The sequence below is a fragment of the Perna viridis genome, chromosome 5 (assembly GCF_037379345.1).
Source record: "Perna viridis isolate PV_CMFRI_1.1 ecotype Kerala chromosome 5, ASM3737934v1, whole genome shotgun sequence".
NCBI classification, from domain to species: Eukaryota; Metazoa; Mollusca; class Bivalvia; order Mytilida; family Mytilidae; genus Perna; species Perna viridis.
The window spans coordinates 47214752-47234316 of NC_142449.1; the positions used below are offsets into that span (position 1 = coordinate 47214752).

At 30.7% G+C, this 19565-nt stretch overlaps 1 protein-coding gene across 4 annotated transcripts in view; it reads right to left on the reverse strand.

Annotated features, from left to right (window-relative positions):
- LOC148617980 (H(+)/Cl(-) exchange transporter 7-like) overlaps window positions 1–19565 on the reverse strand; it is a 54785-nt gene that overhangs the window by 16593 nt on the left and 18627 nt on the right. For 3 of the 4 annotated variants that reach the window (XM_088585673.1, XM_088585675.1, XM_088585676.1), the window contains exons 6-16: window positions 18607–18716; window positions 17227–17370; window positions 11646–11732; window positions 10903–11061; window positions 10357–10470; window positions 9712–9766; window positions 8945–9005; window positions 8355–8496; window positions 6878–6971; window positions 5583–5761; window positions 3105–3122 (exon numbers count right to left, since the gene is read on the reverse strand). In XM_088585673.1, the coding sequence (XP_088441799.1) occupies window positions 3105–3122; window positions 5583–5761; window positions 6878–6971; window positions 8355–8496; window positions 8945–9005; window positions 9712–9766; window positions 10357–10470; window positions 10903–11061; window positions 11646–11732; window positions 17227–17370; window positions 18607–18716 (1163 nt within the window). The remainder of the gene's footprint in view (window positions 1–3104; window positions 3123–5582; window positions 5762–6877; window positions 6972–8354; window positions 8497–8944; window positions 9006–9711; window positions 9767–10356; window positions 10471–10902; window positions 11062–11645; window positions 11733–17226; window positions 17371–18606; window positions 18717–19565) is intronic. The other variant, XM_088585674.1, reaches the window with a different exon arrangement.

Here is a 19565-nt window from a genome sequence, read left to right on the forward strand (position 1 = left end):
ATTTAGTGGGAAATGAATGCATGATTTCCTCAAAAATGCAGACCTGAATACTGATAGAACTATCGTTACGTAAAAGTATAGCATATGTAGATTGAAAAAGCATCGATCATTCAATGTTTTTCCCTTCTACACTATGAATCACCTCTACCATAGACAATGTCTGATTTTTATATGGACTGATAAATAATCATTGACCAATATCTAAAGTATGTATTATATTCTTGTGTAAAGTTTGGCTAAACCGATGAACTGATATTTATGACATACTAAAAGACGAAAAACTTGATTATCTTTTACATTGTATTTTTTTCCCATCATTATCATGTATAATAATTTGTGGCCAATCCTTTTAACAGAAAATAAGTTTTATACACAATGATTATCAAATTTACAAAGAGTATTATACATAAAAACAAAAAAAAAATAATTCTTCAATTTACAACTTAATTGTTATAACAAGGTATTATATAAATCTGGAATTATTTTTGTTGCTATGAAATGAGTAAGAAAACATATATAAAATTAATCCCCAACAGAGCAGTCAGCCCTGCCATCATTGTAATGGGCTCAGGCTAAGGGGAAAGGCTAGAAAATACTTATTACTAATTACTTATCAATTATGAAGGGATAACTATAACCCTTTAAGAAGTGGTAAAACTTTCATAACTAATTTTTTGCTTAATTTCTAAAATAAAAATGAATTCCAAATTTAAATAATGTCTCATTTTATCATTGTCTTCTACTCAAGGCCATAAAAAAATTCCTAGATTCTCAACCAACATTATTCAAAATGGCAGGCAGGCAGGCAGGCAGGCAAATTTCATATTTTTGTTCATTATCAATTTTTTTTCATTCTTTATTAATGCAGGTGAAAAATGTCATCAATTTGAAAGAAATTGACCTAAATTGGAAAACAAATCAAAATAGAATTTTTTGGGGGGAGGGTGGAAAAATTGGATTGGGAGGGAATGAGAATCTAGGATATTTTTTATTTTGGCCCAACCCACAATTATTTTTTAAGTTTCTAGAATAAAAAAAACACACTCAAAATATTAAAACATAATGTAAGTCACAGTTCTGGAGTAGAAAAGACTTCATGTTCTTTTCTGAATTGACAATATACAAAGATGTACATCACTATTACAAGTTACTTTTACAGTAAATGAGGTTAATTACAATCTGATAATATTGATTTTTTAATTAATTTTACATATGATATAAGTAACTCAATTATATTTGTAACAAGCCATCTGATTGGCTGGTTTTCTTTAGACAAGTCTGATTGTTTTGTATAACCTAACTTTGTCCTGTGATGTCATAAATTTAGGTCTCACTTCTTCAGTACAGAGCACTGTAATTTGTGAAATTTCTTTAGGAGTTTGACAAAAAAGTTACAATTCCCATGACACAGAAATCAGCCTACCAAATTTACAAAAAAAAAATCTTACTTTTGGCTAATATCCCCGAGTCATGGGTAACAGGAGTAGAGTATCCTAAAATCCTGTTTTGGGTGGGAAAATATTTGAAGTTTAAGGAATAATTTTTATATCCAATAATGTTAAAGTTAGAGATGCTTTCCTATTCAAATCTGCCAACACACACAACACACAAAAAACATTAGATTGCTAAAAGCTGTGAAACATCAATGCATTAAACATCCAACTAATGATGTATGGAAAAATTAAATAATGAATAATGAAAAAAAAATCCCATGTACAAGGCCAATAAATAATAGAAACAGTTTCCAAGTTTCCAAAAAAGTGATTATATCATGTTTGTTGTACAAGATGTGTGCTGCTGTAACTTGTGTTTTTCATAAACATAAGAATAAAATTGCATTTCTGATAAGTATGAATTAGATATAAGAAACATCCACTCTTGACTGTAAAATTAGAATTTTGACATACTCACTAGATCTCATATATTTGAAAATTGATAATTTCAAACCATTGAAGAAGAATAATAAAAAATTAAGAATGCTTTGTTAAATCAAAATTCTGGAGAAATTCAGAGCCAAAAACTGAAATTTCCAAAGTCTTAAGTGAAAAATATTCCAACAATTGAATAATAAAAATCCATTTCTTTTTAAATTTAAAGCAAAGCCACTGACACATTTTGTGAAAGACTTACACCTCTTTCCTTCTAGAAAATAATAATAAAAAACACAAATATAAATCTATTACGATTTTAAAGACTATCAAAATACTACAAGAGAACAAGAAACAATATGACTTATGATCATTTGATCATCCAAACACACAAGTAGACAAAGGAGACAAAAAGTACAAAAGGGAGATAAATCTAACTGATATCCTTGTCAATAAAGAAACCCAAGAAATATAACAGAATTTTCACTGAAGACATATTAGGTTTTTCCCCATCTTTTACAACATTTTATATCCTGAACACAACAACTAAGTGATCTTCAAACTGCAAACACACACTTAACAATAAGCACAGTCAGAATAACATATCCCTGACATCATTGGGTACTGCCACAAATTTATGAGAACTGGAAAGGAAAGATCAAAACACAAGCAAAACCAAACGCAACAAAAAGAAACAAGAAATACAAAAAGAATACCTCCTGCTTTAAATGATAAACCCTCAGGTTAGATTATCTTCCTTTGCAGAAATTGGACTACATTATTTTCTTTAAAGCAAATCCACATATGATGCCAAACCCAATGCTATATATTTTCATGAAAATCCATTGAGTGGTTAAGGAAAAGTTTTACTTACAAGATATGTAGACCAACAGAGAAACAGACAGACAGGCAGTGTGTTGCCTATACACCCCAAACTTTATAGGGAATATCTGTTCAAAAGATTTTAGCTTGATGCATAATAAAGAGCTAATTGCCAAGCCATTCATTGTCAAAAGAAAAAAAATAGTGAAAGCATCATCATATGATAAATGAATAAAAAGATGAAACGACATTATGAATGATCAAGCACACACAGTTGAAATTAAATACTACAGACAAAAAAATTTCTTAAAGTCAAACACAACTAAAATTTTGGAAAGACATACAAAAATGATATGGCAATCATGTGACAAAAACACTAAAATTAGTCTCTAGTGATGTCACATGACATCTTACCTTAGTTTCATTAGAATGCTTGTAAAACAAAACAGGTTAACAGACACACAACATATCATAGATCAATGTGTCACCTTTAATTGACTGCACACAGCTGTCAAATAATATACAGTCTATTTTTAATGTAAATATGACGGTAATAATTTACTGAGAACAGCAGTTTTAGACTGGACACGACACACATTAGCTCACATTACTCAGATAGGGAGGTTATTTTGTCATGTTAGACCTCAGAAAGTGAAGTTTTTAAATTGATATCTCATTATATTATTCAGTTGCATTCTGATACTGTAAACTGGGAAATCACGAAAATTTTATTTTCACTTCCAGTAATGGAACAAATAAACTGTCTTGAACATTTTAATACAATCTGGGAAACAATCACAAATTAAAAGCTAGGCAAATGTTGATTGATAGCATCGACCACAAAAACAGATGGTATGAAAATTTCCTGGATTACAGTAAATGTTCCTTTATATGTCTGTCTGCACTATTTAAAGTCATTTGTCAACAGCTTGTTTTAAATCAAACATTGTGACTTATGTTTGACAACAACCTTCAACTTTCTACGCAGATATGCTTTATCAACCCTAAAATGATTGGCATCTGTTACACTAGAAGCAGAAGCTTCACTGCAAACTTTAATTAACAGTAGCTAATTTTACCTGGTTTGTATTATGTTGAATATGAACTTCAGACATCAACTGCTTGCCATTTATCGAACATTATTTACAATTTAGTTTTTAAATGGAAGGTTATACTCTAGAGCAGGAGGATGGAAGACAACCTCTGAAAACAGGAGATTTGACCCATCCAGCAAGAGGTTCACATGTATGTTTTCATAATGCAAATAAAGAGGAGGAAATTGGCAAAATTGGAAGTCAATATTCAGTAAAAAAATGATAATGGTAAAATCTAGATTTGATGGGTGAATTCCATTTATTAAGTGGAGGAAATAATATCTGTAAACTGCACATGAAAATATTATATGGACTCAAAAAGGACTATTAATCATCTAAAAAAGTTCGTGTTATAGTGAACACATACAGGCAAACCATCATAAAAAAACAGGAGTTCAAATATGATGACATGCCAAACTTGTTTCAATTTTTTACAAGTAATCAGAAAGAATAGGTTGAAGATTTGAAAATTTAAGAATATTTACAACTCATCAAGGCAAAGTTGTACACAAAAAACATTCTACTCAGTAAAAACTGAAGAAAATACTACACGTATCTAAATTGTTTGTGAAAGAATGGATATAATAAGCAGACATAAAGAAAACAAGAGCAACAAGGCAATTAAATGAATCATATCTTACAAGGAAGGGTACAAATAAGTTTATATATACAGGTAAACCATGATTTGAGCCAGGAAACAAAGACAATACAACTGCTGGACAAAATCTATATGCCTAAAAGATTAATTATGATGGGTATAGGGATAAATTGATTCTCAATAGTTTAGCAATGAACAATACTATGGGAATGTCTTACTAGAAAACATAGTGTAAGTTTCTGTTGCTACATTTTGTACTAAGAATAATCAAACAAACCAACATTCAGAAATCAAAATAATATAATCCTGGCACAAATTTCAGACAGAGAAAATAAACATACACAACAAATAACATAAAATAACACATACAAATTTAAAGAAACAACAGCAAATGAGCAACCAGACTACACAATAAACTTGGAGAATGGACCTGGTGCACTGGTGGGGTAAGCATCCTCTGCTTTTCTAGAAACACCCGAGGAGTTGCTCATAAAATGCTCATAAAATGTCACATCCCATAACAATCCATGAGTTCATGATGACAAGCAAAAAACTTTTGTAGTGATGACTTTCATCTTGTAGCAACATAATCTTATTACAAGAGCCTAATTGTAGGAAGATATTTGTTCACCATTAGCAGTGTCACCATAAGAAAGTAATTAAAAATATTTTTGAAGACAACAGTTAATTAATAAGACCTATATTTTTTTCTTTGTACACATCATTTTGGTTATTTCAACTTCTTTCTTGTGTGTGACTGTCTTTATCCTTAGAATATATTCCTTTAATTTCTGCTCTAATCTTGGTTCCCTTGATTACTTTATCATGATTGACCCAAACAAACAAATAGTACTTTCACTGTATATCATCCTGGATATTAGAATTTCTATGCAAAAATTATTTTTCAGAGAATTTTTTAGGGGATCACCACAGCATATTTACGAACATACTTGTTCAATTCTTACATTATAATTTTCCAATGTATAACAATTTGATCAATTATATTAACTACAAACTTTCTACAAAGTAGTGCTGATAGTTGTAAAAGGAATAAGGGTTGGTAAAGATTATTGCACAAAGTATCAGAATCAGGGAAGAAATAGGAAAACATAGTAAGAAAACAAACCTGATTTTGTGATTGTAAAAAAGTTAAGAGAAGAAATGTGTAGATCCCTGTACAATATTATTATCACTTCTTACCAGGTGTGTAAATCCAGGAAGCATGTTGACAACACCTATCCCAACTAATCTGCCCCATGCAGCCCCCGTAGCTAAGGAAGGGATAAACACCCCACTGGATACACTCAGCCCATAAGTCCATACACTGATGAAGAATATCACCACAGTAAACACAGCAAGGCTGAGAGCACTATGGGTTCCTGAAATACATGTACAAGTATGTTAGCAGTTAAGATATTTCATAAGCATCTATTCTAGAAACATGAGTCTAGCTCCTACTTGATCATCCCTTTTTGGTACTTATTTTTTCAGTATTGTACAGTTTAGGTTATCATATTGGCCTTCCTGTGAAATCTCTTATTTCACTTCTTAAATTTTGAACTGAAACTGCCTCTTTAATCAAAGGTAAATTTTCTGAAATATGCTATTAATTTGTAGTTGATGTGTCAAAAAATAGAAAACAATCAATCGCTTGTTCTGATGTCAACACTGGCTGCAACACTACAACTCCATTTTTCACTTTTGTGTAGTATGTAAATAAGTGTTATCTACATGTAAAAGGAAGTGATACATGTAATGCATGCTGCTGTGTAATTATCAGTGTTTCTTTTAAAGCTAGTTTTACATATATATAAAAAAGGGGGGTTAGGGGTTAGGTTTATTACAAAATTAATAAAATAAAATAAAATCTCCCTCATATAAATTGAAGATTTCTGGGTGGATTGTGGTTAAAATAACTTATAAACTTTAACTGTGGAAAGTACTAAATAATTGTATTTTTACATCAAAAGTAATAATCTCAAACATGAGACAGCATCAATGAGGCAAATCTCCCATATAACTAATGTTGCTTTATTGAAAATTTACACCTACAAAATATCTTAAAATCTCAATGATGAAAAAATAAATGAAAATGTCCTTAAGAAGCACCTAATGTTGTTAACAATTGTAACAGTTTTGTGTACAAATAAAAGAATATGTCACTAAAACCGAACAGTGGTTAAAAATGATAAAAGTGTTAGTTTTACCATAAGGATCGTGTAGCAATGATTCGAGACATTTACCATAAGGATCGTGTAGTAATGATTTGAGACATTTACCATAAGGATCGTGTAGCAATGATTTGAGACATTTACCATAAGGATGGTGTAGCAATGATTTGAGACATTTACCATAAGGATCATGTAGCAATGATTTGAGACATTTACCGTAAGGATCGTGTAGCAATGATTTGAGACATTTACCGTAAGGATTGTGTAGCAATGATTTGAGACATTTACTATAGGGATCATGAAGCAATGATTTGAGACATTTACCATAAGGATCGTGTAGCAATGATTTGAGACATCCTTCAGGTGTATTGAGCAGTAAGTTAGATAATCCATTGTGTTTCCCATCTTCACAATACATCTGAAAAAAAATATGCTATATTCAAAATGTTTTACAATGTAAAATGTCTCCATGGTCAATTCATAAATGCAGTATGATGATTTTTGTTTTTGTAAACAATTCTCTTAAGGTTGTAATTCCAATAATATTTATTCACTACACAGCTACGTAGGGAAAAAAAATAAAGGGAAATTCCTTTCATGAAATTAAACATTGTTTAAAATTATTAAACCATCTCAAACATTTCAGAGTTGTGTGATTTCATAGACAGACATAAGCACATCATTATATGGGCATATGATATTTGGATTTTTTTTTCACACACATCTTTAAATACCCTCTTACATCTGAATCAACTTTCATGAATTTCATTGAATGACTAAGAAGCAGTCATACAAGATAAATAGAAATATTAAAGTTATTTTTTGAATTCAACAATCTATTTCTCTCTTGTTCCTAAGTGTAAAGGGACATTGTTTCCATAAAATTCAGCAGATCATAATTTCCTGGAACACAACTACGCATAATGTCCAAATTACGCTTCCAATTTTTATGAAATTTGGTGCAGGAGTTCAGAGGAATTGTGCTTACAAAAGTGTGATGGTCAGTCAGATAAGGCAAAAACAATATGACATCCTACCCAAGTGGGTGAGATGGGTAATTACTGCATACTTTATTCCAGTGTTCAATAGACTGGAAAAGTTGCAACATATGTTTCTCATTTGCTTTTCATACATTTAAGACTAACACAGAGACATATGAAAAATATGTGTTTAGGACTAACAAATTAATTCATGAAATAGAAGTATATACAATCGTATAGTAATGATGTTTTCTATAGGATTTCATGTATTAAAGGTTTCATGGTTTCATATAATTTAACATTAGAAAACATGTTTCCACATATTTTAATATACACAAAAAATATAAATACTGGTCCTAAATATTTGTTTCTTATAGGTGTATGAGGCTACCCACTTAAACCTCAGGCAGATCCTACAATATGAGAGGCACAGGGTAAATTTTATCCCACTGAATTTTTAGTTTCAATTTAATATAAATACCATATGTCAAGAAGTATAAAGTTTGTTGACAATTGATGGCTCAGAATGATTTTAAAGTTCCCTAACAAAGCAACCAAATTTTGCATAATTTAAAAATTTCTCCCTTTTGAATTTCAATACTTTCTATGCAATTTATTTTTCTTTTACTGTTGCAGTTAATCCCAAACCAACATTCAACTTTGAAAAAGAATGCATTTGTGATATGAAATGGTTAAATTTTTTTTAAAACAAAATTTGCCATGTGCAACCTACTGCCTGGTTTTTGCCTGGACACCTTAAAACATATGAAAACATATGTCACAGTTATTCCTGTAGACATTTGATCGTGTACAGTACTCACCTTTGTGACGACTGTTGCATTGCCGTAAGGTGAAACAGAAGTGCAGTCAGGTATGACAATCATTAATAAAAATCCCATCAATGCTGTAATCACAGCAACAAATCCAGCCTCCAAAACTTTCAACCAATTTTTTCTAACAAATCTGGAAAATGTGCATTTGGTTACGATAGAAATTTTACTACTGTAAAAGTCCTTTAATTCGTGGATACCAATTTTCATGGATTAGGGAAAAAACACAATTTTGTGGATTCTTGAATTCGTAGTTTTAGGTTTTCAGTACATACATCAACACAAATCTTCTTTTTGTTGGAAATTAAATTTCTTGGTTTGGCCTACCTACGAAAACAACGAAAATTGGTACCCCATGAACAATAGTACTTTCACACTATTGTGTTTCAATAAATGAAATGAAACTTTTAAAATAGACAAATAAAAACAAATCTGTAATTTCTTACAAAAGTTAAAAATTCCATTGATCTTGATAGAGATAAGTATTCTTAAAAAGGAATATCTTAACATATATTACACAGACAATGAGAAAATTCTAGGAAACTGTAAACTTTACAATTAATTTAGTATAAAAATCATACCTCTGCCTACAAACTGTTAATTTATAGTTCAGCACAACAAATGATGCTCCTAATGCTCCTCCTTGAAAAAGAAACACAAAAAGTATGTCCATAAATTACATTATTTTTGCAGCAAAGTACCGTAGTTCTACAATAATATTGCTACTTAAAAAAAAAGAAATGTAAATATGTTTCAATTCTTTCATCATGACACAAGCCAGCCCAATACTAGTAACATATTTTTAAACAACAGTTTCTTGCATGTGAAAAATGTCGACTTTTGTTGAAAATAAATACTGAATTTGTAGAACCCTCCTTGTTACCAAAAACATTATTATGGCTTGAATTTGATGGAAATAACAAAAATCATTATGTCATATTAGAGAATTACCATTTATTAACATTATGTAACCTTACACAATTCAAATAAACATATACCTACCTGTTAACCATTGAAACAATTCATGTGGGAGAAACTCCTCCATTGACACTGTCTCATGTGGGAGATTTTTAAGTAAACGCAAATTTTTAATGTGAAAAAAAATCAATTATTTAGTGTTTTTCACAGAAAATACAGTAATTTTAACCCAAAAATTCCCACAAAATATAACAATTTTATGTGGTATATTCTTAATTTTTTTTATTGAATTTGTAGGATTCACCTCCCCCTCAGTGTGAAAGGGGTAACAGGTAAGCCAGGATTGTCTCCCTTTTACCACAAAATTTTTGTATGAATTCTGATCATGTTTAAATTGCCTCTGTAATAAATATCTGAAATATTTACTAACCTATCACTGCCATAACAATAAATACAGGAATTTCTATCAAATCAAACTTCAGGTCCTGTAATAAACAATAATACAATCAGATTAAATACATACAGTGTAAAAAGTCAGGCAAAACATTCAGAAAAAGTTACAAATATGTCATGTAGTGTTCAAATGTTGATTAATAGTTTGATTGAGATTGGTGGATGTTTCATGCAACTCAGGAATTTTGATTTAATATGATGATACAACTACAGGAATGATTTTACAAGGTCAACAAACAAAGCAGAAATTAGCAAAATCGAAAGTAAATATACAGTAAAAAAAAGAATCCTGATGATAAAATCTTAAGTGTGAGTAATTTGAATTGTAAATTGCAGTTTCATCATCAAAGAGTGATAACTTACTTTTCTAGTAACTTTGAACTCACTTTTCTGCATCCTCTGATACTTAGAAAACAAATGAACAGTCAATTCTTCCTCAAAAGACTAAAAACCATGTGCCCACATTGTCAAATTTATGGTTTTTTTTCTGAGCATGATTCATTACTTTTTTCAATTTTGCCTGATTTTTACAGATTCCAGCAATTAAATTGGGCTTAAATTGACAAGAACATGCACAGCTCAAAAATGTATATTTTTCAACATGGAACTCGTATTTACTTACATTTTTGAAGACATTAAACCTGACCAGACCAGGAGCAGACAACTCTGTTGGATGTCCATGGAACAGTCCAAGTAAAAAGTTGGTGGCAAAAGTTGAAATCATAGCACCAAAAAACTAAAAAAATAAATAATAAAACACCAAAAAAAAAAATACCATACATTCAAAGTTTTTCTTTATATGAAAAAGATGTAAATTTGATAAGATACTTTTCCTAATGTTGCGCCTTGGACTGTGCGCATAGTTTTGGGTTGTATCTGAATACCATATTCAATATATCACTTAACAGTAAAATAAAAAAAATGGCACTCTGAATGTACATTAGTCAAGAGTCTGGATTGTTACAAACTTGCAAAACAAAAAGATTGCCCTTAACCAGAAAAGCAATATTTTGAAAGCGAATTGGAGTATTTCATCTGAAACTAAATTTTCTCTACTCTAAAGTTAAATTTCTATAAATTCCAGGATATGAAATGACTTCAATACTGACAATTAACTGTGAAAAAATATTTAGGGATAAAACCATATAACAGCAAAACATCTACTTACAACTCTCCAAGTAAGATCTTGATTCCAGAAGCTGGCAGCTTCCTCTAAAGCAAACAATGTTCCCCCTACTGGTGCCCCAAAAGCAGCTGATACCCCTGCAGCAGCCCCACCAGCCACAAAGTCCCGGATTTCGTGGTCGTTCCTAAATCCATCATATAACTAAAGAATAAATGTTAATATTACAAACATTACATTTCCAAATCTTTTCTAATTTTGCTTAGGTATACTGCAAAGTATATTACAAAAACAATACTGTGTGGTATTTTTGTTCTACTGAAAAAAATCAGTGACCTTGCAGACTTCCTGAAAACTGTCACTCGTTGGAGATAAGATTTTGACGGGACATACATCTTAAAATAAAGACCAGTCTGAATCTACAGTAGAAATTTTCTTTCAACAGAGTTTTTCTTTTAATCAACATAATATATTGGTCAAGCAGACCCATAAACTGGCTAAAGATTAACAGTCAAGCAGACCCTTAAACTGACTAAAGATTAACAGTCAAGCAGACCCTTAAACTGACTAAAGAATAACAGTCAAGCAGACCCATAAACTGACTAAAGATTTGTTAATAAGTCTATCATGCCAGAATCATGATTAATTTAAGGGAAAAGAGCCCAAAGAACAAATGATACAAAGAACTTTGTTTAGACAAAGCACTGTGAATTAAAGTAAATCTAATGGGAGAAACAGAATCTTCTTTTGTGAAACACTGATTCTTTCATCTATCAATCATTACTTACTGATATGACCTTGCCTTTACAAAAGTTAATCCTTCCCTTCCCTAAACCAGCAGCTATAATACCACCTGAATGTGCCATTGGACCTTCCTACAAATAAATTCACATATTTATTTATGGCAGGCCTGTATTGGTCAAACACACCCATGGTCATCAATATTTTGAGAGTACTTTTCAAGGTGGATTTGATTTATGCTTTAAAGAATAGGTATTAAGTTAATTGATTGCACAGATTAAAAAATTGAATAAATATAATATGTGACTAGATACTACCATAATTAACTTGATATTCAGCAAATTAGTATGCTCAATGTGCTTATTAGGAGACTGAAAAGCGAAAAAGATAAAATTTGTCATGCAAAATAAGAAAAACCTACACCAAGTTTAAAACTTCTAAAATCATTAAATATATCGTTGGGGAAAATTTTCTAGCAAGAGAAGAATAAAGTGGAATTACATGTATTTAACTTGTAGAAGTAGACATGGAGACTAATATAAAGAGATGTAGAAATCTATAATATCATTACAAAATACCAATATCATGGTAAAAATGAGAACTGTTGAAATTTGCATTGAGAAATCGTGAACGCCTTACCAATTAAAAATTACAAATTTTTACCACACATTAAATATGAAACTTATTCATTTTATATTTGAATAATATTTACAAAAAAATAAATACTTTGTATCAATTGGTAACTGTAAATAATGGTTAAGATGTGATTATCAATTTATATATGAAGTGATGATATTTTCATAATTTTATCATTGAGAAATAAAGAATATGATACATTCCTTTTCCTGAATTAAAAGTCCAACAACTCAGAAGAAAAAAAATACACAATTTAAACATTGAAAAAAGTGAAAGACAAATGTTCTATAAAAATAGTATTAAAGAGTAATCAAGGGAACCAATAATCAAGCAGAAATCAAAAGAATATAATCCCAGGATAAAGACCAGACAGGGAAAACAGTCACACACAACAAAGAACATGAAATAACCAAAATAACACATACAAAGAAACAAAAGTAAAAAAGCAACTCAGACTCCATAAAAAATTTGGAGCAAGGACCAGGTGCACTGGTAGGGTAAGTGTCCTCTGCTTTTCTAGAAACACCCACAGAGTAGCTCATAAAATCAACTCCTGGAAATAGAAAACCTATAAAAAGTGACACTTTGATATATTATATATATAACACACTGGAACTTCTTTAACACATGTAAGTGTAAGAAATAAATCTTCACATTTTAAGCTTTTAAGTACCAATTTTTGTAGTTTTTGCGGGTTTGGTAAACAATGAAATTTGGTTTCCAATCAAGAGTAAATTTCTCTTTCATTTGTATGATTGAGTTGTCAAATCACCGAATTCAAGAATCTTTTAACCGATTATCTTTCCCTAAACCACCAAAATTGGTACCCATAAGTTTAAGTACTTTCATAGAAGTTACTAGCTGAAACATAGAATTTAAAGACAATAAACACTAGGGTGTATAATAGGTTTGTATATACACTGAAAAGCAGAGATTGTCAAAGTATGGAATTCCTTAAAAACAACATGCATCATACAGATTTCCAATTTCATTTTTTTCTATCAGAAAATGATCAAATTTGACAATTTAGTGCCAAACAACTGATACTGATATTATCAACAAAATGCCATTACAAAACATTGATCCTCTTACAAAAACCCTTATCATATATACCAATCAATAAAAAAAAAAACAAACTGTCTTAACTGAATCTTGGATAAACCAAAAACCAGTATAAACCAGAAATATTCTAAAGTTCCTTCAAATCATTTTAATTGAACCAACATAAACTAAATATTTAATTATACCACACAAATTTTTCAGTCCATTAGATGGGTTTCACTGAATTTCTACATATTTGTACTATGATGTACATACCTACCAAGTTCTTTGTAAAAACAAAGGTTAAACACAAACCATAACCTAGAACCACAACAGACCAACAGACATATTGACCAAAAAATAGCTACGCAGCCCAAAGATCTATATACCAACAGGTTTTTGTACATCATTACAAAGAGTTTAATTTAGACTGAGTCATTACTAGCAGCTGAAAGTTCAAATGCTAAAAAGAACATAGTGAATATTTAATGCAAGTACCAGTTACCATGACAGAGTCTCGTTACAGGTTTATAATGGGTATTATCTAAGGAATATTCCCAAATTTCATTATGGGAATTATATACAGAATGTTCTTAACTTTCATCATGGTTTTTACTGGTATTAACAGCTATCACTATTCCACTGTACTAAAACATTACACTTCCTGATAAGAGATATATTGTAATCATACAACCTTGGTTCGTTAAGGGAAATATGCCAATACAGGCATCTAGTGTAAGGAAAAACTTTATATTTAGTGCTATTAGCTACATGACTAAAATGTACATATGATAAACATGTTTGCCTTCTCTTATTTTAGTGGTGTTTGATCTAATTAGCAGTCAATTATCTGGGTCACATTTTGATTCTTTACAGCGCATAAAATGATGATGTTCATGCAACAGAGTTGGTCTTTCCTTGATTAAATGACAATTATGGTATTCAGTAGTTCTTAGCATTTTGGACTAAAGGTAGCAATATGATTTAAAGATAACAATAATCATTCTGTATCATATAACAATATCTTACAATGACTGCAGTTATCAAATATCAAATGTCATTTAAGCTTATAATGTTCAATAAAAGTAACAAATATTTATGAAGATCAATGAAAAATGGCCTATTCAAATCATAAATGTCTCAGGCTTATTCTCAAACTTATAGTCTGAACAAATAAACCATGAGCTACACCGAGCCTTTGAAAAATCATTTCTTCAGTCAATTCTTTATTAAAGATTTCTTGCAGACCTTCAGTTACAAACATTTTAGTCACATTGTCAACAAAGCTGGAATGAACAGCTTAAACAAATTGTTAAAAAGTGATATTAAGCATTACATGCATATATTGGTTGTGTATAGTGTTTTCTGTGTACAACATTGAGATATCCATGCATTAATCTTACTCGGAGTGGTATCACATCAACATGCATCTACAACTGAACGACCATGTCTGAAATTATACAGTACAATAGCAAACGTACATTACATTGTCATGGCCATGGTGGCATGCTTGCATTTCATTGGCAGGCCATGGTTGCATGCTTACATTTCATTGGCTGGCCATGGTTGCATGCTACATACATCTTAGTCTATATGTGCATGTATCTTTCCTATAAACATACAATCCTCGGACGTACAAACAACAAATTGCTTTGTCTACCCATAAAGCTTTTCTAGAGCCTACTTGATGTCAGAACATACAAGTCCTGGTAAAACTAAGGCAAAAATTAGCAATTGAAGTTCGACACAACACCAAATAAGCTGATAAAAAACAGATATACAGTAAATTTGGAAAGCATTGCAATTTTGTCATTGAGAGAAATGTGACAGGTATGTATATGGAACTGCAATATTAAAAACTTGATTTTTTACTATTAGATATGACTGAATAAGGATGTTGTTCAACATCACTACAAAAATTTGAACAAAATTTCAGTCTAAAATGACAAAAGTGCAAATCACATGCACAGAATTTACAATGATTAGTCAGATCTTGCCTAGCTTTTATCAGGAGTTGTACATGTAAACTTACCATAATAATTAGCCTGTTATTTCTGTCAGTGAAAGTGGCAAAAGCCAACAAGTCTGTAGTAAATCAGAATGTGTAGAATGGGGAATAGACAATCATATTTAAGAAATAATAAACAGAGTCCCCATCTTATCATTGTTTTACCAGGAGCTGGTCATTTATGTCATTATTTTTGCCCTATCGCTTGGAGTAAAATAAATTCAGATAAATGGCAAGCCTATGGTAAAACAATGAAAACATGGAGCCTTAATAAATTATTTTGATTCTAAAAGAATTATTTTCTTCATGTATATGAAAAGACGCAGCCTATGTGTTGCATAAAATAATGACCAAATTCTACTGTGATATAGGTACAATTAGATTAAACATGACATTGGAAATAACACATCCATTTGTCTATGGCAGTGTTCATATGTTTATTATCATTTAACAATGGCTGTTGTTTTTGAAGCAAGTAATATTAGAATCAAATGATGTATATATTGTTTTATGAAATAAACTGCATGGACTGATATGGACACCAAGAGCTGTAATTACAAAGTATAGGAATGTGAAGGAAAACGCACATGCTAAACCCTAGGAAAGTTTTTTTTTCTTTAGTCTGACAAAGTTTACTACACAGGATAAAGGTGTAACATATATTTTCATATGTTTTGAAAAAAACACCAATGGAACATATACAGTACCTGAACCGGTCAGTGCAACAAAAATTGAAGTTGGTCATCGATCACTGATCAGTTTCAGATCAGTCATCGATCCGTCAAACTGATCAATTAAATAGGTGATCGCATCACATGACCACAGAGCGGTTAATATGTTATACAAATTCCGTTGTTTTATTTGTCAATTTTACACATATAAATATAATGCAGCAGATTTAAATATCAATTTATACTTTTATTTTACATTTGTTTTATTTTTAACAAATCATCCTTCATTTTACATAACAAAACTCTGATCAGAGCGATCATTTCAGTCAGCGGTCATTGATCCGTCAAATCATTGCATGGATTGGTTCAGGAATTGTATATAGGACTAATACGGAAATATATATATTGTGTGCACGGAAAAACACATTAAAACATATTTTAAGACTCTTTTCATACTACACATTTCAGATGTTTTTTTTTTATGCTGATCCTAAGCATATGAAAAGCATATGTTTAATTCTGATTGTGTAAAATATTCTTAAGCAGTCTAAGTACATGTACATGTACCAATAAAAATTCCAAAAAAGCTTAAATAAAAAAATGTAAAACAATACCCCAGGCCTCTTATAAATGACTGAAGAATATAAAAGACTTTAGCTTCAATAAAAACTTACAGCCAGTTGTGTAATATGTGACATTTCTAGCATGTCTAAATACCACAATATTTAGAATATGTGTGTACAACAAAGTACTTCACTGGCTGAGCTTATCATATACAATACATTGAATATTTAAAGCATTACACTTCTTGGTCCTTATCAATCAAGAAAATGACTCAATAAGCATCACAATTATTAGATATTTAATTCTTTTTCCTGTTTTTATTCTTTTCCAAAAGCCAATATAATGAAATGAAGACAATTGAAAGAAAGCATAGAGTTGTCCTATTACTAATAAGCTAACATGAACAAATAATATAATACCAAGTTTTAAAGAATGTTTTTTGAAGCTTATCACTCATTTAATCATCTATTTATTACAGAAAATACATTTTATGAGTATATCCAATATTTAAAAAAGCTGTGTTACTGCTCTCACAAAATATAGTGAATTATGTTGTAAACAAAAATTAAACACTTCAAGAATTAAAATTTTAAAATTAAATATTTAAACAGCGTGCTATGGAACTAAAACACACTAAAGCAGAAAACACACGGTATATATTACCTGTAGTGTGTAATGCACAACACCTGACATAGTAAACAAACTCACCTTGCCACACATGAGCCCTCCTAGTATGGACAGTACAACACCACATGTCTTGGCTACAAAAGCCCTGAACGACAGGAGCCCAGGAATTTTTACACCATTTAAATAGGCCTTGATAAGTGGGATTCCACTACCAGCAGCCTTTTGCTGTAAAAAACAAAACCAGTTATGAAAATGTGATTTCCCAAAATGTAAAAAAATCTATTATTTCTACTAAAACAACTCAAATATTTTACCGTTTAAATCATTTCTGCAGTAAAAAATAATTGCAAATAAATGACATGTAAAAATTGATTTAAAACAATTAAGTGAATAGACAAATTTATTGAAGTCTATAATTGAATTTGCTCATTTTCTAACATAACAGAAAAACCATAACATATAATATATATATTGCATATTTAAAGAACCTTAATGAGCACGCTCACATACCCCACATATCCCCATGTTGGATACTCAAGTAAATTTGATTGAAAGAGAAATACATGTAGAAGGAACCTGATAAACAAGGAATTAGAGTGTTTTTTTCAGGCATTAGAAAAGATTACAACAAAATAAAATTTAAAAAAGATTTTTGAAAATGATTTTTCCTTTATCTTCTAACTAAATTCTGTTACTCAGAATGGTAGTTTCAAACTCCAGACTGTGATTTCTTTGTGTTTTTAAATTAATCAAAAGTAAATATCATTGTAATCGTACACTTGACCTGTAACTTATCATGGTGACCTTATATACCAAAAATCATGTCAATATCTGCAAGCGTTTCAAAGAAATGTCCAGAAAACTGAAGATGAACAGATGGACTGTCGGACGGTCGGGTCAAAAACATTATACCCTCCACAACTTTGTTGCGTGGGGTAAAATAATTTAAAACAATTCCTTTACCTTATTGGAAAGCCATTAGTAAATAATAGTATTTTGTTTTACAAAGGAAGAGAACTCAAGAGCTTCTTCCTATGGAAGAACAAATGTATACCACAAATCCCATCCTTAATAACATTATGACCTTTCATAAAATACACAAAATTGATAATCAAGAAATTTGCATATATATGACCCCATGCTGAAGCCCACTTGTACCAAAGGTTGAAAATATTGGCCTCCCAATATTTTCCTGAAAATTGATGTCCGAATAAAAGCAAACTTTTACTTGCTGAACAAAAGTATTAAATCTAAAGTCTTTTTATTTATAATTTATTTGTACTGCATATTTAAGTCATAATCATTGGTCAAAATAGCTGGTTTTCTTACATTCAAGAGAACCAGGAAGTTAATTACCCATTCCAAATGAAACATCCCTTAATGTACCTCATCCTTTAACAAAATTTCCTGATACCCAATGGATAGGAACCATAATATGGTTACTCTGATATGTCTAAATACCTGAAGGAATGTTACAAGTACAGCAGCCAAACATGTAACCACTAGGTTCATGCCCAACCACATCAGTACAGGTAAATACATACAATCATTCTTAGCACATCGATCAAAATCTGACAACATAATCAAGGAATATTTCATCATATTTAGATGTTAAGTCATACATGGAACTTTCTACTGTTAATTAACAATGCACAATACATGTATCTTTTCAAATTTTCAAATACAAGTATAATACTTCCGAGATACTAAAAAGTTTCCTTACATTACCACCTGCCGATATCTATCACAGTGCATTCCATTTCCTAAAATATCTGCAGTACATCTACTATTTCACTACATTTTGTACATATACTTCAACAAACATCACACCAATGTACTTTAACCCCGCCACATTATTTGCTCCTATACCAAGTCAGGAATTTCTTACCTCTGCATGTTTTGTTTTGTTTTGTTTTCACTTTCTGTTTACATTTGTGTTGCTGGAGTGTGGGCAACTATTTTTCTGTAACTGTGTATACCTTTAATATTGTTTTGGGGCCAGCTGCAGCCTAACATTGTTCAATGAAGAACCATGGGAGGCCTCAAGTTGACATTTTTCATCCTAGTGAAGTTGTATTCATCATATCTTTTTATTTAGTGTAACAAGTGGAGTAATGGCTAGCATGACAGACAGCAAAACAGGTGGTGCACTAAAGGAATATGTCAATTCCTCATAAAAAGGTGCCAAGTGATTCAAATGACATATGATTATCATATGATTTAAAAATCTTCATTACCATACAAATAGTTAACATATTTTCTACACTAGAATCTGGTTTACTGTGCATATCTTAATAGCTACAAACAGCATAACTTCAGACCATTTTAGAGCATTTGAGTGTTTAAGTAGTACTCCAGCTAAGAATCGTGCAAAATGTGATTCATGAGTGAAAAACCTACATATTTTTATTTCTGATATT